The sequence below is a fragment of the Macaca fascicularis genome, chromosome X, assembly GCF_037993035.2.
Source record: "Macaca fascicularis isolate 582-1 chromosome X, T2T-MFA8v1.1".
In the NCBI taxonomy this organism is placed as follows: Eukaryota; Metazoa; Chordata; class Mammalia; order Primates; family Cercopithecidae; genus Macaca; species Macaca fascicularis.
Genome location: NC_088395.1, coordinates 31,487,541 through 31,514,075, shown reverse-complemented (window position 1 = coordinate 31,514,075; position 26,535 = coordinate 31,487,541). Strand labels below are relative to the sequence as shown.

At 37.4% G+C, this 26,535-nt stretch overlaps 1 protein-coding gene across 17 annotated transcripts in view; it reads left to right on the top strand.

The window, feature by feature from the left end:
• Positions 1–26,535, top strand: part of DMD (dystrophin) — a 2,153,717-nt gene that overhangs the window by 1,795,872 nt on the left and 331,310 nt on the right. For all 17 annotated transcript variants that reach the window (XM_015443662.3, XM_065538825.1, XM_065538826.1 and 14 more), the window contains one exon: positions 21,081–21,227. In XM_015443662.3, coding sequence (XP_015299148.3) covers positions 21,081–21,227 — 147 coding nt within the window. The remainder of the gene's footprint in view (positions 1–21,080; positions 21,228–26,535) is intronic.

The window sequence follows — 26,535 nt, the reverse complement described above, 5'->3', positions numbered from 1 at the left end:
AGCTACCATTGACTTTCTTCACAGAATTAGAAAAAGCTACTTGAAATTTCATATGGAACCAAAAAAGAGCCCACATAGCCAAGACAATCCTAAGCAAAAGGAACAAAGCTGGAGGCATGATGCTACCTGACTTCAAACTATACTACAAGGCTACAGTAACTAAAACAGCATGGTACTCATACCAAAACAGATATATAATCAGCCTCAGAAATAACACCACACATCTACAACCATCTGATCTTTGACAAACCTGACAAAAACAAGCAATGGGGAAAGGATTCCCTATTCAGTAAATGGTGCTGGGTAAACTGGCTAGCCATATACAGAAAACTGAAACTGGACCCCTTCCTTGCACCTTATACAAAAATTAACTCAAGATGGATTAAAGACTTAAACATAAAACCTAAAACCATAAAAACCCTAGAAGAAAACCGAGGCAATACCATTCAGGATATAGGCATGGGCAAAGACTTCATGACTAAAACACCAAAAGCAATGGCAACAAAAGCCAAAATTGACAAATGGAATTTAATTAAACTAAAGAGCTTCTGCACAGCAAAAGAAACTACCATCAGAGTGAACAGGCAACCTACAGAACAGAAGAAAATTTTTGCCATCTATTCATCTGACAAAGGGCTAATATCCAGAATCTACAAAGAACTTAAACAAATTTACAAGAAAAAAAAATAACCTCATCAAAAAGTGGGCAAAGGATATGAACAGACACTTCTCAAAGTGAGACATTTATGTGGCCAACAAACATGAAAAAAAGCTCATCATCACTGGTCATTAGAGAAATGCAAATCAAAATATGACAGTTACAGTGGCGATCATTAAAAAGTCAGGAAACAACAGATGCTGGAGAGGATGTGGAGAAATAGGCACGCTTTTACACTGTTGGTGGGAGTGTAAATTAGTTCAACCATTGTGGAAGACAGTGTGGCCATTCCTCAAGGATCTAGAACCAGAAATACCATTTGATCCAGCAATCCCATTACTGGTTATGTACCCAAAGGATTATAAATCATTCTACTATAAATACACATGCACATGTATGTTTATTGCAGCACTGTTCACAATAGCAAAGACTTGGAACCAACCCAAATGCTCATCAGTGATAGACTGGATAAAGAAAACATGGCACAGATACACCATGGAATACTATGCAGCCATAAAAAAATGAGTTCATGTCCTTTGCAGGGACATGGATGAAACTGGAAACCATCATTCTCAGCAAACTAACACAGGAACAGAAAACCAGACACCACAAGTTCTTACTCGTGAGTGGGAGTTGAACAATGCAAACACATGGACACAGGGAGGGGAACACCACATACAAGGGCCTGTTGAGGGGTGGGGGTTAGGGGAGGGATAGCATTAGGAGAAATACCTAATGTAGATGACAGGTTGATGGGTGCAGCAAACCACCATGGCACATGTATACCTATATAACAAACCTGCATGTTCTGCACATGTATCCCAGAATTTAAAGTATAATAATAAAAAAAGTCCTGACCAAATGATTTATTCAATGTAAAATTAATTGTAAGTTAGTGTTGCCAGGAGAGCTTATTACTTAGTTACCATGTATTCCCTCTCATCTCCTGCTTTGTTTATAAAGCTAAAAGCAAATTACTTAGGACAGCCATGTCAAATCACTTTCTTTTCCCAAAGCGTCTGAGTTTAGATAGTGCTGTGTGTGTTTTAAAAGCCCCTACCTCAACTTAGGCAAATAGAACCTTCGTTTACCACGCTATTCCCATCTCGCCTTTGAAACTTGAAAAGGCAGAGCGGAGTAATTGTTTCAGACATCTGCTTAGCATACTTTGAAGTGCATATAAGTTCTTTTTCAGTTTCATCTGAACCCCAGCTGTCTTCACCGAAGTCTATAATCAATCTGAATTAAGTTGTCCTACTTCTCCTAATAAGTCTCTTATTAAGTTCTGCATCAGCCTCTTAGGGAGACTTAAAAGCTAATTCATGTAGAATTGCCATTTTCTACTAATTCATTTGTCAGCTCTCCAAATTCCAACAAAAACAATTGCAAAGACTATTAATTTGGCTCTTCATAAACAACTTATGTAAGTGTAGTATACATTGGAACCAAACAAACGATTTAAAACAGTGGGTGGGAGGAAATGAGTTGATGGCAATCAAAACGCTTCCTTTTTTGACTGTTATGAAATGCCTTCCACATCGAAAGCATAAAGCTATTTATTTAATAAGGGAAACATCTTTCTGCTTTTACTTTCATGGATAAGATAGTGACTGAGTGAACTTTGCTTAAAGACAGGAAAAGGCTTTAGAACACTTGGAAAAAGAACATGTTCTTTTATTATTGAACTTATTTTAATTTGGACTTCTCTGTTATTTTGATGGACTGTGATAAAAGAAGGAGCTAGAATTGGTTACTATTGTTATTGGATTAAATCAGAGTTGTACAGTACTCTTCTGGTCATGGGATATTTAGGAGAACATGGGTAATCAAAATGTTCAGCTAATGAGTTCATCTGACATTGTTCTACTCAAGAAGTGTTTAATTAGATAATAAAAATTTCTCCAAAGAATACCATCCTTCCTACTATTTGAAAACAACCATATCAAAATCTGATCCTATAATATGCCAATCCTGTTTGCTGGGACTTACTCTAGAAGCTTTGTTTGTGGTTGGTAATAACTATAAACACTATTCCTCAAGAGCCTTAGGTAATAAAAGATTATTCAAAAAACTTAAGTAATATACTCTCAGTATTAAAGGATATACAAATGCATTCATTCATTAATTTATGATATGGTTAAAACCTATACCCAGAGAAGTCTGATCTCATTATAGAGTGTGAACATTTAATTTATTTCAAAAATAAAAATTATATTGAGAGCTGTATTAATGGCATCTTAGTTTTCCTGGGAATGTTATTATTTAGCACCAAGCTGAGGGAGCAGCAATTTGTATTAGCTTGTGCATACATGTGCATGTCCCACATTAACTAGAAACGGCACTAAAATGTGAGTTATTTATTTAACTGAAATTCCATATTTCCTGAGAAAATGGAATCACACAGCCAATATATATTTTTAATTATTTTTTGGCATCTACCAAAGTTGTGACAAGAATAAAGTTCACAATTCTGTTACTCTCCTACCATGCGTAAAACAGGAAATGCTTTAAGATCAAATAACCCAAGGAGTTCGCTTCTTCCTGTCATGCTTGACAATTACAATTTTCAAAATTTAACAGTTTGCATTGACACCAATATTATGCCTTACACAACCTGAAATTAACTAAGTTAAGCAATGGCATTGAATAATTGTTCTTGGTAAATCAGTTTTCTGGGTATTATGGGAACAGATGTGTCTGTGATACTAATGTAACTCTCTTGTTTTAATGGGGCCTAAGAAATAACTTTTTCATAATAAGATTTTTTCATGTTAAAATAATATTTTTAGTTATAATTTACACTTACTACAGCTTTTTCTATTTAAAAACGTCTTCCAAAAGCAATGATTCACAAACTTATTTACTTCAGTTATCTTAACAGCCAAGACAACATGGCCTGACATCTCCCGCTTCCACTTACCTATCTCCCTTTTCCATGAGCATGAAATTTCTTTGACGGTTCTTGTTTTATTTTTTAAATCTCACATCAATTTTATGATATTTTCCATAATGCATTCATCATGTTTTAATATGAAGATGCTCTGTCTTCAAGTTCTGAAGTAAAGGAATCTTTCAGCACATTCACCTATGGACATGAAAGCGTCAGTTGAGAATCACAGTATGAAGGATTGCCCAGTTTGTGCAGGCTTTATCTTTTTCCATCAACTTATTTCTTTTATGTACACAAACAAAAAGAGCAGGCCCTTGCTATTTCAAATTTATCTTTTGCAGTTTCATCTGATTATTGTGATCCAAAGTTCCATTACTAGTAGCTCTTAATTTTGAATATGTATTATTTGAAGCTTTTGTGCACACTTAACTGATGAGTTAAATGGCGTTTTAAGTCAGGTTCCATGAACGCAGACCCTGAGAACAGGAGTCTAGGTGCCTGTGATTTATAGAGGGTCTGCTCTCAGGAGAAGCCTGTATTGGAGTTAGGGAAGCATAATACAAGAGAAGAAAGAGCCCAGAGAGTATGCCATTTCAGGTGAAACCTCACATTGTGTCTGATCCAGAGAGAGAGCAAGCCCTGGAGCAGAAACCTCACTGTGGAGTTGTACTTTTTATTTTATTTTATTTTATTTTATTTTATTTTATTTTATTTTATTTTATTGAGATGGAGTTTCGCTCTTGTTGCGCAGGCTGGAGTACAATGGTGCGATCTCAGCTCACCGCAACCTTTACCTCCCAGGTTCAGGTAATTCTCCTGCCTCAGCCTCCTGAGTAGCTGGGATTACAGGCATGCACCACCACGCCTGGTTAATTTTTGTATTTTTAGTGGAAACGGTGTTTCACCATGTTAGTCAGGCTGGTCTTGAATTCCTGACCTCAGGTGATCTGCCCGCCTCAGCCTCCCAAAGTGCTGGGAATACAGGTGTAAGCCTCCGCACCCGGCCAGAGTTGTGCCTTTATACCAGTCATTGTCTGTGCCACTGAAGTGCTGGCAAATATTTATCAACTAGCCCTGAGGTGGGATGGATCCTGGTGTGTATCAAAACCAGTTTTTCATGGTGTAAATACTCCCTCCACTGCTGATTTCCAGCTACCAACATAATGCCACTGAATATGGAATTGGGAGGAGATGCACACAATTGGCTCTTGGGCTCTGCTGCAGCACACCACTGGCTGTGGTCCACTCCTGGGATATGGGTTACCTCTTGGGCTAGGGGGCCCCCATAAGCAGAGGTCACATCTGGAGAAGGCAGGTAGCTTTAAGACATTAATAGTCAACCATCACAGCAGCTGACGGATGGATGCCCAGGTTAGGTGAAGTGTTCCTGCAACTAATAAGTAAACCTAGTAATCCACTCACTCTTCATATTCAACATGACTTTTTAAATGCTGTTTTGTTTTTGCATGTACAGTAATTCTTTATAAATAATGAGAATTTTGTTTATGGAAAATCCACCTACCCTCCACCCTACCATGAATGGCTTGATAGCTATTCATCAGAATTAGTGATGGAAGAGAAGAGTTAATGAATGAAAAAGTCTAAGAAATTGATCACTATTAGTAAGAAAATGGCCTCATAAGTGAGTTCGGCTTTATAGTTATGGAATCTGTAAATGTCTTGGCATTCGGGTTATCGAGACATGGTCATTGAGAATGTCAAGAATTTTCAGTGGTAATGGTTCTCACTTTAGCATACATCAGAATCACCTGGAGGGCTTTTAGAAACTCAGGTTGGTGAACCCCTTCCCCAGAGTTCCTGGTTCAAAATGTCTGGGGCAAGGCTAAGAATTCCCACTGGTTCCCAGGTGATCGTAATGCTGCTGGTTCAGAGATACATTCTGAGAACCAACATTCCACAGTAAAGCTACTGTAAAAAGACATATTTTGTGTAGTGTTAGCATATCTTCAATTACAAGTAATAAATACATCATTTATTATTTCTTTCATATTTATCAATATTCAGAATATTTAGTTTAAAAACAAATGCAGACACACGGCCTCCTGTTGGATTGATTAATAGTTTAGGTAGGGGAGCATTGTTTTGCTCAGGAACCTTGAAATGAATAATGACTTCTTTTCTAAATCTCACTTGTGGAAGGCTTTGACAGTTGTTTATTTCGTTTTTTTGATGTTGGTATTTTAATGACAACCAGTACAATTTTGGGGTTGCTTCAGATGACCAACAGCATAACTTGCCTTCCCAGTATTAATACTTTAACATTAAAAATATTTAGTCATTGCTGGCCATGGTGTCTCACGCCTGTAGCTTTTTATCCCAGCGCTTTGGGAGGCCAAGGTGGGCAGATTGCATGAGCTCAGGAGTTTAAGACCAGCCTGGACAACATAGTGAAACCTCATTTGGACAAAAAATACAAAAATTAACCAGGTGTGGTGGCATGTGCCTGTAGCCCCAGCTCCTCGAAAGGCTGGGGCAGGAGGACTGTTTGAACACAGGAGGTCGAGGCTGCAGTGTGCCCTGTTCACTCCACTGTACTCCAGGCTGGGTGACAAAGCAAGACCTTCTCCCAAACTATATATATATATTTAGTCACATAACTTTTCACTTTGTATAAATATTTTTTGCATTTACCAATGAAAACAATTACATTTAAAAATTCTTCTTATACTTTTCTACCAAACATACTGATGATGAAATAGTACTTTATAGAGTTTCTGAATCTAGGATATTAAAAATAGTTGGGATCAGTCAACACTTTTTAAGTAAAATCTACTCGCTAGATATGAATAGCTAATAGCTTCTCCAGGAGTGCCTACATTTTATAACTTACCTTGTCCACCCCTTGAGGCTCTGTGTTCGGGGGGGGATATTTTTGTGTGTGGAAATAGAGATGAGGTAAAAGTGTGGGAGCACTGGGAGAAAGTAGAAAAGAGTCTTAACTGAAGTTGTTGAGGAAGGAGGATTTTTCCCAAAAATGGTGTAAAAAACAATGTATTAAATATCTGTGAAAAAGTTCATGGTTGTGATATAGGGTGAGTGGTATATGAAATGAGAATTATGGGATAAACTAATGGAAACAAATGTCTTAAAATTTGCTTTTAACATTAAACAAGAAACATGAAACACAAACTTTTCCCTCATTCTGGAATCTGGGGGAGGAGAAGGATGAGAAAAAATGAAATTTTACATTAGAAGCAATTTGATTAATGTTCAATGTAAAATTGAAATAGCTATGGTAAAACCCACTCAAATCAAGTGTACATTAAATAATTGAGTTAACTGAATTAGGCAGAGTAAGGGCACATTGATTTTCAGTGTTGTTGAAAATTGGTCCACATATCATTGTTATGCTTTTTGTTTGTAAACCTCAATATTTATTAAGTTTCCACAGTGTGCTCAGCCCTGAAATGTCAAATTCTCTTAACCAGAATGAGGCTGGAGGATCTAACACTAAGATAAATTTCTATTTTCTTTTAAGGAATTGATTTTTATGGTGACATTTTTTTCTTCATAAAGTTAAGAGCCTGCCAGTCCTGTTTCGAAACATACTTATTTTTAGAAGTTTGGTTTTCCGGAATTATGCATCGTTATAGACTTAAATGACTCATTTAGAACTTCTCCCTATCAAATATTCACATTCTATCATCATGATCTTAACACGGCATAAGCAAGTTAGTGAACAGAGTGAAGTCAATTTATTGGCAATATATGCCAAAGTACAGGAATTAAGTAGAAACGAAAGTAAATGAAAGTCTTTGGCAATATATTGGTGTGCTTTTTAGAACCAATGACAGACTGCTGCTGAGTCTCCTTTTATTTACTTTTTTCCTACACTTAAAATATTGTAACCCATTTTGACATCTATCCATTGTAGTGAACCTAAAGCCTATTAGGTCTTATTAAATAATACCCATTTAACTGACCTGTGATTTAAGTTTCTTATCTGCCCCCAAGCAAGTAGGCCATATGCAACAGCATTTTACCTGCTTCACCTTCTACTTGCCAGTTGGTTTTTGGTCTTCACATATTTCTAGCAGGGATGGGGCTAAAGCAAAGGAGGGAATGGTCCATTGTTTTAGACCTTCACAAAATCAATATAGTAGAATCTCCACAAAGGTCATCCAATATCAGGGTGACTTTTGTGCATCCAATAAAGCGTAAAGTTAAAAGAAATATAGGCTAAACAAATGAGCATAAATTCTGTTACTCCTTTGGCTTATGCTGTGAATAAAATACTACCTTTGGAACCATCTCAATTTTTTTTATATAAAGGTTGAAGGAAGACATTTGCAAAGTCGTTTCTGCTATAAAACTACCTAGGGTTTGGGGTTGATTGTTGTATGCAAGAGGGGTCTTGGTGAAATCTGACCCACTTTGAATCTAAAATTACTGAATTCTTAGTGGAAAGATTATTTTTAAAAGATTTTTAAACTCTTTTTTCTACTGAAATTGTATTCTCCTTTAGATAATCAATGCAGTATCACCCCCACAGATTTTGAGGGCACTAAATTTTGAAAAAAATGTTTATTACTATTAAATATATCTGTTAGTTGAATATCAATCACTTTTTCTAAAGGGTAGATTTTTTTTTTTTTTTTTTTTTTTGGAAATCACATCTGAGAACATTGTTTAGACATCTTGACACTTAGACTCATTTGTGTAAGTAGTAATTTATTCATCATTTGCATGTACTTAACTGGACATTATCATGATAGCAGCTGTCATAACAGACTATTACAGGATATGAATTTAGATATTACCTTAAGATGTGATCAGAAAAATCAGAATAATATCTTGAAAATATCAATTTTATGGTGAGAAAAATGACAAACTGAATAAACTATTGACTCAAGAAGTTAGACCTTTCACATACTCATGTATTCACAGAGGTAAAAATAACAACTAATAATATATCCAGAGGGCCCGCATTGCTCAGAAGTGAATACATAAGACTTTCTTTTCAGCCTCAGAATATGATGAAAAGAAGATGAACCATTATTTTAAATATTTAGCAATATAATTTTTAAACAGGATGTTGCATAGATTTTAATGAAGAAAATTCATTTTATGTTCCTTTCATTTGACTTTAAGTAGTTGAATATCCTGCTTTTTTGTTTTGTTTGCAAGAAATAAAGCCATTTTAGAAAGACTAAAAACATTAATTACATTTAGGAACTACAATAATCTGAGAGTAAAATTGGATATTAAAGGACATTTTTGCAATCCTTTTAATCCTCTTCTGTGTATTATTTTTATCACAGCTCTTAAAAATTTTGTATTAATCTTTGATTCATTTCTGCTTTAGTATTTCTAAGTTAATAATATATAGAATGAAAAATCAAATCAGTAAAAATCCATTTTGTTTCAGTAGTGAGTGCCTTCCCCCTAGAACCAAAACTAAATAAATGTGCTCCATATAAAGCAAACTAGGTACAGCATATTGCACGGGTAACTCGCAATCCTAGATTCCTCTATTAATCATCATTCAGACATGCAGAGGTAGCTTAATTTGGTTTAAATAAGTGAAAACAGAATCTCTTTGAGACTGCTATCTACAATATTATACTTTGTCCTGCAGTTTCTTGGTCAAAAATTGTACTTTATAGCTAATATGCCTAAACTTCTCATCCATCTTTGTAACACCCCTAAAGTATGCATGTTACTGTCCCTTTTCTACGCAAGTGCAAAATATTTGTAAATGAACTTCGTTACAGTCTATTATTTGATGACTTCTTAGTTCATATCATTATTTAAGTAACTTTTCTTTAGTAGAAAAGCCCAAAAATTAGGGAGGAGATGGGGGAGAGAGAGAGAGAGAGATCATCTGTAATCTCAGCCCCAGCAACTATAATCCCAATCCCTGCAAGGGCCTCATTGGGCAAAGAAGAAAAAGGCACTGTTTTTTTGAAGCGATCCCTGGTCCTATGCCAAGCCTAACCAATTTGGTAATAGAGCCCAGGCTGGATTTCAGTTGAATTTTACTATTCCACTCTACATGATGGCCTTGGTTTGTAGTCTTCTAGTCTTTTCATATATAAATATTTTTAATGCTTTTATTCTGTGTTTTTAAAATGCCCTCGAAAACATGCACTAACTTGTACCACCACCAACAAGCAGAATATATTTTCCTTGAATAGGTTACTTCCTCTCTTTTTTCCCACTTACTCCATTTTTATTTTAAAAATCTCTGGTAGAGACCAAAAACTGAAATGTTATATTCTTGCCCAAAGAGTGAGAGATGCTTCAGAAATTAGCAAATGCTCCAATATAGATCAAGTGATAGATATAAATAATTCAGATATGGAATTTAAGGAAAATGAGCAGCTTTCTCTTATTTAGGAACTCAGTGTCAGGTTTCTGTAAGAACCTATGTTTATGAAGCAGTCTGAGAATAGCTATTGGTCTGAAGTATGAGTAATTAGTACAGAAGTGCCTAATTCTCTTGACTGCTTGTTCTTTAATAAAAATGTATTGAGGTATTATCATGTACTAGGACTTGGCATATACTGGTGAAAAACAATAATGTAGAATAGCCTTAATAAATTTTCTGGTCTTGGGAACAGACAATGGATAAATGAATAGGCAAATATATATGTACTTGCAAATTGTGATCAGGGTTAAGAAGGAAACTAGGATGTTAAGAGTCAGGGGAAAAGGAGACACTTTATATAAGGCAACAAACTGGGGATAGGCTATCTTTAATAGTCACATCTAACCGAGATCAGAAGTATATGAATAAGAGCCAGCTAGGCATAAAGTGGATATGTAAAACTCCAAGCAAAGGGAACAGTGTATCTGAAGGTTCTAAGTCAAGAGTAAGCTTGGGCCAGGCACGGTGGCTCATGCTTGTAACTGTAACACTTTGGGAGGATCACTTGAGTCCAGGAGTTTGAGACCAGCCTAGAAAACATAGAGAGACCCCGTCTCTCAAAAAAAAAAAAAAAAAAAAAAAAAAAATCAATGCCAGTGGTGTGTGCCTGTAGTCCTGGCTAACTTGGGAGGCTGAAGCAGGAGGATCGCTTGAGCCCAGGAGTTTGAGGCTGCAGTGAGCTATGATTGCACTGCTGCACTCCAGCCTGGGCAACAGAGAGAGACCCTGTCTGAAAAATAAAATAAAAACAAATAAATTTTTAAAAGCTTGATGAGTTCTAGGAACTCAGCATTTTCTAACTTCTTGTTAGAAATGCCAAATTCTCAGGCCCACCTTAGACCCATTGAATCAAAAGCACTAAGTGGGACTCAGCAATCTCTGTGTTAACAAGCCTTTCACATGATGATGAGATGCACACTAGTGTGTGAGAATCACTGCCTTAGACTAATGTTTTGAGTTATTTAGGGGAGGGAGAGGGCCCATTCAGGGACAGTGGTGGTTAACACATGTGGCACATACCAAGAAACGATTGCAAGCCCAAAAATTTGTTAAATGTAAAACTTAAGGCCGGGCATGGTGGCTCACGCCTGTAATCCCAACACTTTGGGAGGCCGAGGTGGGTGGATCACCTGAGGTCAGGATTTCAAGACCAGCCTGGCCAACATGGTGAAACCCAGTCTCTGCTAAAACTAGAAAAATTAGCCAGGCATGGTGGTAGGCACCTATAATCCCAGCTACTCGGGAGGTTGAGGCAGGAGAATCGCTTGAACCCAGGAGGCGGAGGGTGCAGTGAGCCGAGATCGCACCACTGCACTCCATCCTGGGCAACAAGAGCAAAACTCCATCTCAAAAAAAAAGTAAAACTTCATCTGTCTAAAATAACTTCTGAATTTGAAGATAAACATCCTCATGGTTGATATTTTAATGGTTTATGGATTATTACTTCCTTTTTTTTTTTTTTTTTTTTGAGACGGAGTCTCGCTCTGTCGCCCAGACTGGAGTGCAGTGGCGGGATCTCAGCTCACTGCAAGCTCCGCCTCCCGGGTTCACGCCATTCTCCTGCCTCAGCCTCCCGAGTAGCTGGGACTACAGGCGCCCGCCACCTCGCCCGGCTAGTTTTTTGTATTTTTTAGTAGAGACGGGGTTTCACCGTGTTAGCCAGGATGGTCTCGATCTCCTGACCTCGTGATCCGCCTGTCTCGGCCTCCCAAAGTTTATTACTTACTTTTAAAGAAGTTAATAGGTTTCATTAACTGCCATTTTGCTTCATTTTGTCATATATAATAAAAATTTTTCAGACAGAAAATACTGGTATTTTTTTCTGTTTCCTTAGCAACCTAAAGCATGGCCTGCTTAAATGACTTATTTGTACTCATTAAAAACCTTTTTGTGTTAATTGTGCATATTTTGTATTTAGCCTCTGTGAAACACTCATGAACTACCTTTTTATTTGTTTTAATTGTGTCATTGGAAAGCTTGAAGTGTTTTGTGGGGTTTTTTGTTTTGTTTTGTTTTTTTGGTTTTTGTTTTGTTTTTGCTTGCTTTTTGTCTATAAAGGGAAGATAACTGGCAGTCAGAGTTAGGATTATAGAAACGTTTTCCCAAGGAAATTAAAGTAACTAAAATTTGTTCAAGTTTCTTCTTCTATAAATTGTACTTATTTCGATTTTTAAAAATTGTGGTAAAATACAAATTACATGAAGTTTACTATCTTAACTCTATTTAAATGTATACTTCCATGGCATTATGTACATTTATGTTGTTCTGCTGCCATCACCATCATCTCCAGAACTCTTCTCATCTTGCAAAACTGAAACTCTGTGTCTATTCAACAATAATCCCTGCTGGGCATGGTGGCTCACACGTGTAATCCCAACACTTTGGGAGGCCAAGGCAGACGGATCACCTGAGGTCAGGGGTTCAAGACCAACCAGGCCAACATGATGAAACCCCATCTCTACTAAAAATACAAAAATTAGCCAGGTGTGGTGGCGCACACCTGTAATCCCAGCTACTTGGAAGGCTGAGGCAGGAGAATCGCTTGAACCTGGGAGGCGGAGGTTGCCGTGAGCTGAGATCGAAATCGTGCCACTGCACTCCAGCCTGGGCAACAAAAGGAACAAAAAAGAAAACACAACAATAATTCCCCATTGCTTCCTGCCCCCAGCCCCTGGAAACCACCATTCTACTTCCTGTCTATAAATCTGAATACTCATTTCTATATCTTCTTTGGAGATATGTCTATTCAGGTTACTTCCTCAGTTTTTAGTCAGGTGATTTGTTTTCTTGCTATTGAGTTGTAGGAGTTCCTTGTGTATTTTGAATACTAACCCCTTACTGGGTGTATGGTTTGGAAAATATCAATTGCTGCTGCTATGTTCAACTTGTTCTTAAAAATAAAAACTTTTCCTTTGTGGTCAATACTTCCCTGTTCCTCATTTCCAAATTTTATACACGAAGGAAATATGAGCACACAGAAAAGAAAGATGATGGACACTATTAATATGGCCAAGATATAATTCGGCTTTTATTTTAAGAACATTGGAGTTACAAGCTTCATAGAAAGCCATGTCCTAAAAGATGAAGAATTATGATCAATGCAAAGAGAAAATGTTAAAAAGAAAAAGTTATCGTTTTATGTTTGGGTATATATTCTTTTTCGATATTGTAAAGAGAAACTAGAGTTTTTTGTTTTTGTTTTTGTTTTGTTTTTGAGACAGAGTTTTGCTCTTGTTGCCCAGGCTGGAGTGCAATGTTGCAATCTCGGCTCACTGCAACCTCCACCTCCTGGGTTCAAGCCATTCTCCTGCCTCAGCCTCCAGAGCAGCTGGGATTACAGGTGTGTACCACCATGCCTGGCTAATTTTTCTGTTTTTACTAGAGACAGGGCTTCATCCTATTGGTCAGGTTCGTCTGGAACTCCTGACTTCAGGTGATCCACCCGCCTCAGCCTCCCAAACTGCTAGGATTACAGGCATGAGCCACCGTGCCTGGCCGAGATTGTTTTTCATAAAAAGATGTGGATTCTTTATGGAAAACACGGAGCAGTTAATTGCTATTTTTTTAATGCCACAAATTTGGAAGTGTGTTGAGTCTGAGAAGAAACCATACTTAAAATCTAATTACTGATAATCGCTTGGGAAATAAAAGCCCTAAATTTCTTCATGCCTACAAACTTGATATTGTTTTCCTAAGATCTTATTTTTTTTTTACTTTAACCTTTCTTAAGTGTTTCTGATTATGCTAAATCTAGGCCATTAGTTCTGAGTCTGTTTCATTATTTATATTCTTATTCAGTTTGCTCGTCAAAAGTGTTCATGCCCAAATATGAAAGTTTACAAGAATTGCCCTGAAAACTGAATGCAAGGAGACAATGAAAAGAAACTGCATAATATTTTGTCTTCAGGCTCTCACAATAAAAACTGTTGCTGGAAAAAAAATGCAATCACATCTCTACTTTTTTTTTAAAAAAGTACATGCTTCAATGGCATAATTTATTGTCAAGAATGTCTCTACCAGAAGCATAAGTGATGCTAAAGGCAGAGGGTTGTATTCACTCAGTCTGCAAAGCATTCCCTTTGTCTTAGCTCCACACAGTCCCTCAGAATTTGGCAGAAATGAGGGACTCAACTTTAAAGAAAGGGTGACAATCCCAGTTTTGTTAGAGAGCTATGAAATAGCCCCATAGTGTTAGTAATGAGAATTCAGTTAAGAAGTCTCCTGCAGGCCAGGCGCGGTGGCTCAGGCCTATAATCCCAGCGCTTTGGGAGGCCGAGGCAGGTGGATCACCTGAGGTCAAGAGTTTGAGACCAGCCTGGCCAACATGGTGAAACCCCATCTCTTCTAAAAATGCAAAATTAGCCAGGCGTGGTGGCAGGCACCTGTAATCCCAGCTACTCAGGAGGCTGAGGCAGGAGGATCACTTGAACCCGGGAGGTAGCAGTTGCAGTGAGCCGAGATCGGATCGTCCCATTGCACTCCAGCCTGGGCAACAAGAGTGAAACTCCACCTTGGAGGGGAAACAAAAAAGGAAGGAAAGGAAGGAAAGAAAAAAAGGAAAGGAAGGAAGGAAGGAAAAAACAGAGAGAAAGAAGTCTCCCAAAAAAAAGAAAGGAAGAAGTCTTCTGTATAAAAAAGGAAAGAAAAAAAAAGAAGAAAAGAAAAGAAAAGAAGTCTCCTGAAAAAACAACAACAACAACAACAACAAAAAACTAAAATATAAGTGCTTGACAACTGAAGTTCAAAGGTAATGGCTATTGGGAAAGCAGATGAAGTTAATCTAAGTAGTGGATGCTGTTGGTGCCCCAGCCAGATTCGTTCACTGGGTTGGTGCACCCATTCCTCAGTGACTCTGAGTATTGGCTGCTAAAGCCTTGTGGTTTCACCCCTTTCCAGAGAACCTCCCTCAGTCAAAAGCAAGCCACCTTGACTGGCACGTTCCACCACACCTTCTCGCTTAAAACCACCAGGGGTACAAAGGGACAACCCCTTTGTCTCAACATGGGACCTGCTGTTGTACAATTTGTGCTCTGGAAATTCCCATGGGGCCAGATTGATGCTGGTCTCCAGCCCATACCACATCCCAACTTAACTTTCTTGCCCTGTCTTCCTGCTTCTATCACTCCCTTTTTCTTAAGAGCACTCAGACTCTGCTTCCCTAAAACCTGGATGAAGGCAGTAGGTATCGGAAAGAAAAGCGGTACCTACATTCTGGGCACCAGAACAGTCAGGAAACCAACCAGAGTGAAAAGTCAAAAATTACAGATAACGATGGAAGTCTCTGAGCCTGATACATTTCATGAAGGGCTTGCTTACACCCCAACTTGTGTTTCTTTTTAATTGTTTCAACAGCACTTGAGTAGCTCATTCCGCCCAGGTTTTTGAGAGATTCCAGTAGGCCTCTGATCATCTGGAAAAAGCAAGATGCAATCCTTGACTCTCTTGGCCCCATGAGGATGATATAGCTGCTGATAAATGCAGAAGCTGCAAAACATAGCTGGGCTGTACCTGCTGCCAATTCCTGGGTAACTGCATTCTGTGAGGGCTTCCCTGAACCACATGGAAGAACCCCAGGATAAGTAGTAAACACCAATATTTATAGGACATGATTTCTAATTGCTCATCCTTGGCTTCTCATGACTAGCTCAGCATGAAGAATGCTGGGACTTTTCCTAGCAACTCCTCATTTTAGGCTATTTTTCAAGAGTCTTGGTTAACGAACATTTGTTTGACAAGGATTCATGGTAGACAGCAATGCTATCAGTCCCTACTAAGTAATATTTGTCATGTAAATTTCTCTGCACAGTGTACATAGCCCAAGAATAACACTTCATTGTTGGAACCTAGTAATTCTGAATTTGTAGTAAGTGAGACAGGACCTCTATGAGTTAGCGGTTAAGATTTTGGGAGGAATATTTAACATCCCTAAGAAGGGAAGTTTTTCAAATGCTGAGTAGCACTATATATATTTATATATATATAGCCAGATATATATATATATAGCCAGATATATATATATATCTCTCACACCATTTATAAATAAACTCATAAGTGGCAAATCCAGTAGAGCTAATGTGAGCATCCCAGAGTCTCCCCTCTCTGTCGCTTGTTTGTGCAGCTACTCCTGCTGTGGCCTTTTATGGATTATCCTGGACCTCCACAACTGACCCCTCTACTTTCTCTACAAGCTTCATTTTGCTTTGCTTTCCTCCTAATCCAGTTTAGATTCCACAGTATGTTTTTTCAATTACATCCTGGCTAGTATTGAAACTTCCTTATCCCTAAATGTGTGAGCCACAGTCATCTGACGAAACCCCAAACCTGGATCAACTGTTTTCTCCATGCTTACATGCAACACTGTTGGAGAAAATGAGAAAGTCAGGCAGATTGATTCTGCTAAAAAATGTTGAACCGCATCCTCAAGTGGGCCCTCAACACTGTTTGCCAACCTCATTACATTTCTTAGGTCAACTCCCTCTCACAGTCTCTATTACGATTAATTCAAATGTTCCCACTTACCCTTAATTCATGTTTTCATTCAGTGACTATTCATTGCACACCAGGCACTGCACGCTATGCCAGGCACTGCAGACTATACCAGGTCTGTTGATTCCTACTTCACAGAGGAAATAAAACCCCTCCAAGCAGAATTCCCTCAATTTACTCTTTCCAGTCTTTCCAACTGACCTTCTGTGCTTTGCAGTAGAAATGTTCTCTTAACTGTCAAGTCAAAATTCCTCTCTCAAAAATGAGATTCCCTTGTTAATAGGCAATTCCTTCCTTGTCTTAGAAAAGTAGTAGATGACTGTAATTTTAAATGTGTATTTGAACAAATCCTTAGCTACATAAAGATAAGCAAAGATATGACAGGCAATTTAATTTTTATGAAGAAAAAACTTATTATATCAGACTTACATATCATTCTAAATCAGTACTTTTGTATCTATAATCAGACAACATTTAATGAACTGAAAATTCTGCCTGCGTGAAACTAGTCATAATAAAATTAGACTTGGTTTGCTGTTTCATGGAGAACATATTCCAGATGTTTAAGTGATTCGAAGAAAACCCACCGTATAATGGCTTTCTTCAATGTTTTCTCACTAACTGCTTCCAAGCTAGAGTAAAACCTAATGCAATCCTGATATCATTTAAATAGCACATTGTATTGCTCAGCGTTAACTGTGCTTTTTGACATTTTAGGTATAGTGTTTAATAATTTAAACACAAATTTATGTGTGTCATATTAAAAGCTCTAATCTGTGAAATATAGCCAAACCAATGTCACATCTATTTAAATAGCAAAGTACCTGTGTTCACCCTTTACAGGGTGAGGGTCTTGTGACTCTGTGTTTAGGTGGCCACACTTCTTGTTATGTATGTTTCTGGGCACTGAGATCCCACAGCAGTGAGCCATCCTTGGGTGGTACAGAGCTGCTACCGAAACCTAAGTCAAATGCCAAAGTGAAGACTGGCATGAGCATTCTCCTGCCTCCTTTTCCTTTTTATCTTTCCTACCATCTGTTATCTCCTTTCTTCCACCTTCATGTGTTGAGTGCCCTCATGATTTCTAGACGACTGAAGTCCTTTAGTCTGCTCAGCCCCATCTAGAGATTTCCCTGAAGTGAACCTTTGTCCCCAGTTATCTGTTTATCAACTGACCTCGCACCAATCAAAGTTTCCATTGTCAAATATTTTAACAGAAATTTAGGAATTCAGATTAAACTGAACATTTGGCATTTTTTCCTTTTTTTGTGTGTGTTTTTTGAGACAGAGTCTCGCTGGGTCATCCTGGCTGGAGTGAGTGCAGTGGTGCCATCTTGGCTCACTGCAACCTCCACCTCCCAGGTTCAAGCGATTCTCATGCCTCAGCCTCCCGAGTAGCTGGGACTGCAGGCATGCACCACCACGCCCAACCAATTTTTGTATTTTTAGGAGAGACAGAGTTTCACCATGTTGGCCAGTCTGGTCTCGAACTGCTGACCTCAAGTGATCACCCTTCCACCCTCCTCGGCCTCCCAAAGTGCTGGAATTACAGGCGCGAGCCACTGCGCCTGGTCTGGGTTGTTTTCTTCATCTTTAGCAGTTGTCTTATTCACAACTACTTCAACAATATTTATTTTCTTTTTCTTTTTGAAGTAGCTTTCCAGAGTACTTGGCCTGGTTTTTATAGAAATCATAACTTTTTTCTTTTCTTTTTAAACTAATATTTTTATGATTTAGGAGATATTTATGAAATTATGTAGTCACAATAGTTACTGGCAAAGATAGGTTTGAGAACATACACACAACTGACGGTTGTAAAAAGTCAACTAATGGGAGCAGAAGGTCCACACCTACTGACAGGCACCTCGAACATTTTATTGAGGCTGTGCGAGGTTCCCATCACTGCTGTTTCACAAACAGAATGAAGACTTTGGCTAATTTGGTGAGTCTTAAGTGGCAATTAGTTAAGAGAACTTCCATTATCATTGCCTGAAAGGAGCCAAAAAAAAAAAGAAATGACAAGATCTTATGGTAAACTTTAAAGAAGAAAAGTAAATTTTAAAAAGGAAAAAAAAAAGAGAGGAAAAGGGAGAACGTTGCAATTCATTATGAGTACCAAAACTTATTTTTGAATCCCTTTCATCCTCCAAAACATTGATGCAGGATTAAAATGTGTGCTCAGGAATTTGGGGGAGAAAATGAAAATCAAAATATTCTAATAAGAGACATTTGAAAATATACATTATGTCACCTAAAGGGAACTGAAATCTAGATATGACTTAACGAGGTAGGATAATCAGCTTACTGGCTTGAGAGTCTTGCTTATAAAGAGAGATGATTAACATAAAGGACTCACCTGTATTACTGAAAGATGTTGCCTGCTGGCTTGCCCTCTCTGCAGAGCTTCCTATTTACAGTTTCCCCTCACATAATATTTATTTGTGGCTACTAGAAATGCACGTTATTATCCAGAAGAGAATGGTTTCATTTTGTAATCGTTGTCCCTGTCCAAGTTTCCCCCATTGACATTTAAGAAATCTGTTTTCTAACCTTTCTATTATGTGAAACAAAATTATTATGGATCATTTCCTTTTAGAGATAAGTATTCATGTATACGGATTTAAACCACCTTTCTCCACGGGCACTTATTCTGATACTTTTAATCCATGTATTTATTCATAAGGAAATGGAATAATATTTAGTATCAACCCCTATAAAACTTTCTGAATTTCACACTGATTCCAATGGCATTCCACTAACACGAAGTTGAATAAAGATGAATACATCACATATGATTTTTTTTGTACGTGTGTGGTCAGAAGGGGTCTCTTTTGTTTGTGTTTATTAATATATAATTCACATACTTTAAAATTCACTCTTTTGAAGTGTACAATTCAATGGTGTTTAGTATATTCACAAGATTGTGCCACCATCACCATTGTTTAATACCAGAACATTTTCATTATCCTCCAAAAGAAACCCCATGATTGCTTAATGTAATGTTTTTAATGATCACTTTTTAAAACTTTAAGTTAAACAGAGCGATTATCACAATGTCTTATATTATTATCTAAGAACTACATAACAGTCTTATACTCTACACAACACCACAGTTTAGTGAAGTATTCGGGTTGATTTGAGAGGATAATGTCATTCTTATTTTGAATGTACATACTGGCTCCTTTGATTTGGAGTGGGAAGAAATGCAAGGCTTATAAATGAGGTCAGTGTAACCCGTGGTTTTATCAACATGGTGAACCAGACAGAGAAATAACACCTGCCCAGATCAAGCAAGTCAAAACAACACGTGTAGTCAAGTAAGTGATGCTGTCCTTGTACACAGACATTACATTACACAAACTGTTCTCCTAAATGAGGGAATTTGTCCCTTAGAAATTGCTTATTGGAACATTTGGACATCATGCATCATGTTAAAGATCCATAAATGCCATCTCGATAGGGTAGATATGATGCATGGTAATATCCTCCCCATATCTGCATAGGGTTCTTCTGCTCAATGGATTGCTGTGATGTATTGCATCAGAGACTTCTGCTCTAGTGCTTCAGAGAGAGCTGAGAAGCCCCTCGGGAGCCTTCTGAAGTCATTGCTACAAAGACTAAAATACCAGGAGATCAGGAAGTCATTCTTAGGACTTGACAAAATATCCTACTCCCTAAATGAAACTGTTATGATGTGGTTGGTGCAAAGTATGCGTGCAATATTTTATGACTGAATGTTTCTTTCTATTGTAAAAAAATTAAGGATCCATTTCTGGTTGTGACATGAGTAGAATTTAGAATCCAGCAACAATATATTTTTTCCTGTTACTTTGCCAATCCAGAATTTCTTAGGGGAAGCATATAATATAATAGTTAAGAATATATATTCTAGAGGCAGGCAAACCTGTATATATGTATCCCAGGTTCCTCAATTTTTACCCATGAGAGTTTGGCAAGGTTTGTTTGTTTTGAAAACAAACCTTTGCAAGTTTGTTTTCTCATATATAAAATTATAATTCTCCAACTACTGGCCTCATAGGATTGTTGGAAAGAAATAAAATCAGTTTATATATGGATAGAGCTCATCATGGCATTAGGCACCTAGGAAGTGCTCAACAAATAGCAGTTATTATTCCTCCATTAACAAATATCCATTGTTATAATACTACCATAATAGACTGTTTTAGTCTGTTCCAGCTGCTATAATAGAAATGCCATAAATTGGATAGGTTGTGAAACAACAAAAATGTATTTCTCATTGTTCTGGAGGTTGAGACATCCAAGATCAAAATACCAGCAGATTTGGTATCTGGGGAAGGACCATTCCTCATAGAAAACACCTTCTCACTGCACCCTCACATGCCGAAAGGAGCTAGCTAGCTCTCTGAGGTCTCTTCTGTAAGGGCACTAATCCCAAAAAATCACCTCCCTAAAGGCCCCATCTCCTAATACCATTGCCTTAGGTGTTGGGATTTCTTTTTCTTTCTATTTTTTAGGATTTCAACATAGGAATTTGAGGGGGAACACAAACATTCAAACCATAGCATAGAGCAAACATTACTGGCACCGCACCCTAAAGAGAATAAGCCCAGGTATCAATTCTTCTTGTTTTAAATATTCTTATCTTCCAATTTGCTTTTGACTATTGCACACAGGCACTTCGAGGAGAAATTGCACCTCTGAAAGAGAACGTGAGCCACGTCAATGACCTTGCTCGCCAGCTTACCACTTTGGGCATTCAGCTCTCACCATATAATCTCAGCACCCTGGAAGACCTGAACACCAGATGGAAGCTTCTGCAGGTAGGCCCATAGTAAACATTGTTGTCCTTTGTTACAGTAAAATAATATACAGATACAATTTGTAAAGAACAATGAAAGTACTTTTTTCATTTAATGTTCATGGTAATATTTGTGAGGATAGGATATTTTATATTAGTTTATAATTCCCATCTAAATGTTTTCAAATTATTAATATTAATTTTGGAAGCAATGAAAAGTTAGACTTTAGTATATGTCTTAGTCTGTTTAGTGTTGCTATAAGGGAATACTCGAGGCTGGGTAATTTATAAGGAAAAGGTGTTTATTTGGCTCAGTTCTGCACGCTGTACAAGAAGCATCTGCTTCTGGTGAGGGCTTCAGGCTGCTTCCACTCATGGCAGAAGGCTAAGGGAAGCTGGTGTACAAAGATCACACAGCAAGAGAAGAGGAGAAAAAGAGGGAGGGGAGGTGGCAGTTCTCATGAAAACTGCTAGAGCAAAACCTCACTCACTACCGTGAGAATGGCACCAAGCCATTCATGAGGGATTCATTCCTACAACCCAGACACCTTCCACTAGGCCTCACCTCCAACATTGGGGATCACATGTCAACATGAGAGTTAGAGGGAACATCTAAACTCTGTGTAGCAGTTTTCTTACAATAAACGTAGAAAATAATGCTGAATCATGATGGAAGAAGTGAATTGCCGCCATGCAGTTCCTTTGTACTCTTACTGCTTGGATTCTTAAAAACATCTTTCCCTTTGGAATCCTAATTTAAACAAGAGTCAATAGTAAGATATGTCCAAAAGTCATTTAAAGAAAGAGCATCCTATCACAAACTTACATGTGAAAGTTTTTCGTAGGTTTGCACAATAAATACAGGGAATGTCGGTGTGCTCAAGGTCACACTTACTAGCTGTGGGACCTGGAGCAAATTACGTAACCTTTCTGAGCCTCAGTCTTTCATCTGAAAAAAAAAATGGGATAATAAAATTATCTACAATATCAGTTTATTATTAGGATGAATAAGTCAAAATAAATGGAAAGTGCTTGGAAGCAAACATGCCAAATGATAAACACTCTACAAATTCTAGTTCTTGATATTATTATTATTATTATTATTATTACAGTACACAGATTTTGGAATCTAACATATTAGCTGAGTGACCTTGAGACCACTTAATCTCTGTGGTTGTCCATTTACTCATCTCCAACATGGTTACTGTAACATTGAATGAGTTAATTCACATAGAGTAATGGTTATGGTGGAAGAGATGTGTCTACCTTCTCAGTGTGAAGGACACCATGTTATATCCCAACACCCTAAAATTAGTTTAACCATAAAATTAGAGAACCATTTTCTCTCCTTTCCAATTTCATAGGATGCAGAAGGTATGCTCCTGAGGAAATTGGGTTTAAAAATACTTGGTTTTAACTTTTTAATAAGAAAAATGTAATAAACCAGATCACTTTCCTATTGTCAGTCCATTTAGGGGTGTGATTGAAAGCCCTGTTAAAGAATTGCTAGATCTTTAATAAAAATAAGTTGTAAATCCAAGACCTCTTGAGATCTCACATAATTTAATTCTTGTCGTGATGGATAGTCCTGAAGTATTTGTATTATAGATTGTTATAAGTGGCATCGACTAAAGCAAGGGAATATAGTTAAGTGATTATATGCCTTTCTCTGTTTGCTCCATAGTGGTTGAGTACTATTAAAATCTTATCTGTTTCATCCTTAGTATGTTTTTCATCTTAAGTATAAATAAGGAAAGTAATAAATGTCCAAAGGAAACCAATGGCCACATTAGTCCCATTTAAGTGCTCTAGAATTATATTTTATAATTTACTTTAGAGAGTAGAATGTCACATTTGCTTTCAGAATGTGGTAAAAGATTTGTGACAGTGGCATGTAGATTTCCAAATGAGGTCAAAGGATTATGACTAGTGGAAAAAGTTTTTTTTTTTTTAATCAATGCTAAGTGATCCATTCTAGTTACACTATTTATTTGCATGTAAGGTATGAAAAACTGTTAATAGTGGCCGGAGTCAGTGGCTCATGCCTGTAATACCAGCATTTTGGGAGGCTGAGGCAGGTGGATCACCTGAGGTCGGGAGTTCGAGACCAGCCTGACCAACATGGAGAAACCCCATCTCTATCAAAAATACAACATTAGCCGGATGTGGTGGTGCATGCCTGTAATCCCAGCTACTTGGGAGGCTGAGACAGGAGAATTGCTTGAAGCCGGGAGGCAGAGGTTGTAGTGAGCCGAGATTGCGCCATTGCACTCCAGCCTGGGCAACAAGAGTGAAACTCTATCTCAAAAAAAAAAAAAAAAAAATTGTTAATAGCTTAATATGTAGCCATTCTTTACAGTGAATAAAAACTTGGTTATAAGTACAGGAAAACACATGTAAGGAGATAGTATGATATAGCAAAGAGCATTGGAGTGACTATTCCGAGGTCTAACTTCAAACTTAAGTTGAGCCATTATTTAACCATGTTATTGTGGGAAAGCCATTTAACCTCTCTCAGCTTTAATTCTCCTCATTTTTTAAATGAGGAAATTTATTTTGTCTAAGGTCACATCCAGTTCAGTCCTGTGATTCTGTCTCTAGATATCTGGGGGAGATACACATTTGACAGAATTTAGTTTAAAACCAATGAAGTTGCTTTCTTTATTCATAATACAAATGTGGCTTGTTGAAATTATATTTCTCCTTGTATAACTCTAACTTTTAAACTCTTCATCCCTAAACCCACATATACACAGCCTTCTCCTATTAAACAGTTCAGTTTGTGGTATCTGCTCTATATTGTAGCAAATTTCATGTTTCTATTTTTTAACATGACCTTAAAGATATGCTTAAAAAGTGTTTTTAGCAGAAAGCTGATAAATCCAAGGTTTTGGTTTGCATATAACCGAGTCAAGTTAGTTCCATTCTTTTCTTTGATGATAATTCTGCTACATTATAAATGTGAAGCCTTGTTCAGAAAGAGAAGAAAGCAAGAAATGAAGTTCACATCAAACAATTTTTTCCCATTACTGGAAAAGCAATTCATATGTCCTGTTGAGAATATTTTATATTTAGAACAACGTATGTGAGGCTAAAGCATTTTCCAAGTTCTGTGGCGGGAAGCTTGAGCCCACCACTATTATGACATAATATTTTTTTAAATAGTAAATGTCAAAAAAAGACATTATATTTCTATGAAACTAAAGAATTTAGTCACAATGCTATGTCAATCTTTAATTCGTGATAAAAACCAAGTACAAGTTCATCTTTGCCTCTGTCTGCTAAGACAAAGAAAAATCAAAAAGTAGAGAACTGTCCAGGTATGGTGGCTCATGCCTGTAATCCCAGCACTTTGGGAGGTCAAGGCAGGTGGATCACTGGAGGTCAGGAGTTTGACAACAGCCTGGCCAGCATGGTGAAACCTCATCTCTACTAAAAGTACAAAACTTAGCTGGGCGTGGTGGCGCATGCCTGTAATCCCAGCTACTCCGGAGGCTGAGGCAGGAGAATCGCTTGAACCCAGGAGGCAGAGGTTGCAGTGAGCTGAGATTGCGCCACTACACTCCAGACTGGGTGACAGAACCAAACTCCATCTCAAAAAAATAAATAAAATAAATTAATTAATTAATTAATTAAAAGTAGAGAACTGGAGTAGTAGAAAGGTAGATATAAACCTGAGAAAAGAAAGAGTCTTAAATTTGGGCAAAATAGTGTAACAGAAAGATTAGAGTTACATACTATCAGTCTGTGTGTACTTGATATCAGAATATCTTGGGTTCTTTGCATTATCCATTCATTTAATTTTCAAGGAAAGCCATGCTAGTTTTTTAGCTGTCTGTAATATCAGTCAAAATGGTGAAACCAGTTGAGATGTGACCACCAATAATACAGTCAGACCCAGTCACAATTTACCTATGTATGGAATCAATGTATAGAGAGTTCCAAATTGACTTTGAATCTTCTAATAGAAATGTAAGAGACATTGGTTTGCCTGTTTGAAATTTTCTGTGGGAACGAAGTCCTGTTTTCTTCCTCAGAGTAGACACATTGGTATGCATGTTACTATTTGACCATTTGACTGTTTGTGGTGTAGGAAACCATCACTCCTTGCAGTTACAAAAAGTTCTCATGTGCATTCTCTCATCTAAGAATCACAACCTTGTGATTTTGTATTATGATTACCTATTATCATTATTCCCTTTTACACGTAAGGAAACCGAGGCTTAGAAACATGATGTACCACAGTCACAGTCACATAACTTGTATCAGTCAAGATCTGACTCAGGTTTTTTGAACTGCTATTCCCATGCTCTTTTTGTCTCCTCTTCTCAAAGTCCTATTAAGTTTGGACTTAACAAAGCAATACCGGCTGGGTGTGGTGGCTCATGCCTGTAATCCCAGCACTTTGGAAGGCCAAGGAGGGCGGATCACTTGAGGTCAGGAGTTTGAAACCAGCCTGGCCAACACATAGTGAAACCCCATCACTACTAAAAATACAAAAATTAGCTGGGTGTGGTGGCATACGCTTGTAGATCAGCTACTTGGGAAGCTGAGGCAGGAGAATCGCTTGAACCCGGGAGGCAGAGGTTGCAGTGAGCTGAGATCATACCACTGCACTCCAGCCTGGGCAACAAAGCAAGACACCATCTCAAAAAAAATAAAAATAAAAAAAGCAATACTTTAAAGCTATTTTGGACATACAGGTATAAAATACTTCACTTTTTTACATATATCTTCTTTTTTGAAATGATTCTCAGGTATATTAACTTTTAAATCTTCCTTTTATAAACCAATGGATTAATGAACCCAGTTCAGTGTACCCCTTAAAAATCACACTTGTTTCAAATATAAAATTTTAAAGCATTATATTCCTCATTGCCTTTAGAACTCAGCAATTGTATTAAAATCAACCAAAAATGATTTCAATGAATCAGCTCTTAAAGCCAAACTAATGCTAATATTTGACCAAGTAGAAATGAATATCTAAACCAGGTGAGAAAAAAGTTAAAATGATGATAAACCTTTCTAATTTTTAAATGGTACACACACTGAGTAATGTAGTCAATCTCTTTATTCACCAAGCACAAGTAGTATATAAAGGAATATTATACCATTTTTCTTTACTCATGAGTAAACTCACAAATAGCACAAAAGCTGCAAAAACACCTTAATATAAGGAGTAGGTGCCTTCTTGACTATAGGAACTCATGGAATGCAAACACCTTTAAAAATTTGAATAATATGAAGGCATTTCCAGTTATGAGATTCTTTATATATGTCAAAGAACAGTATCATAAATTATGTATGTTTTTTAAAGGTTTCCTAAGATT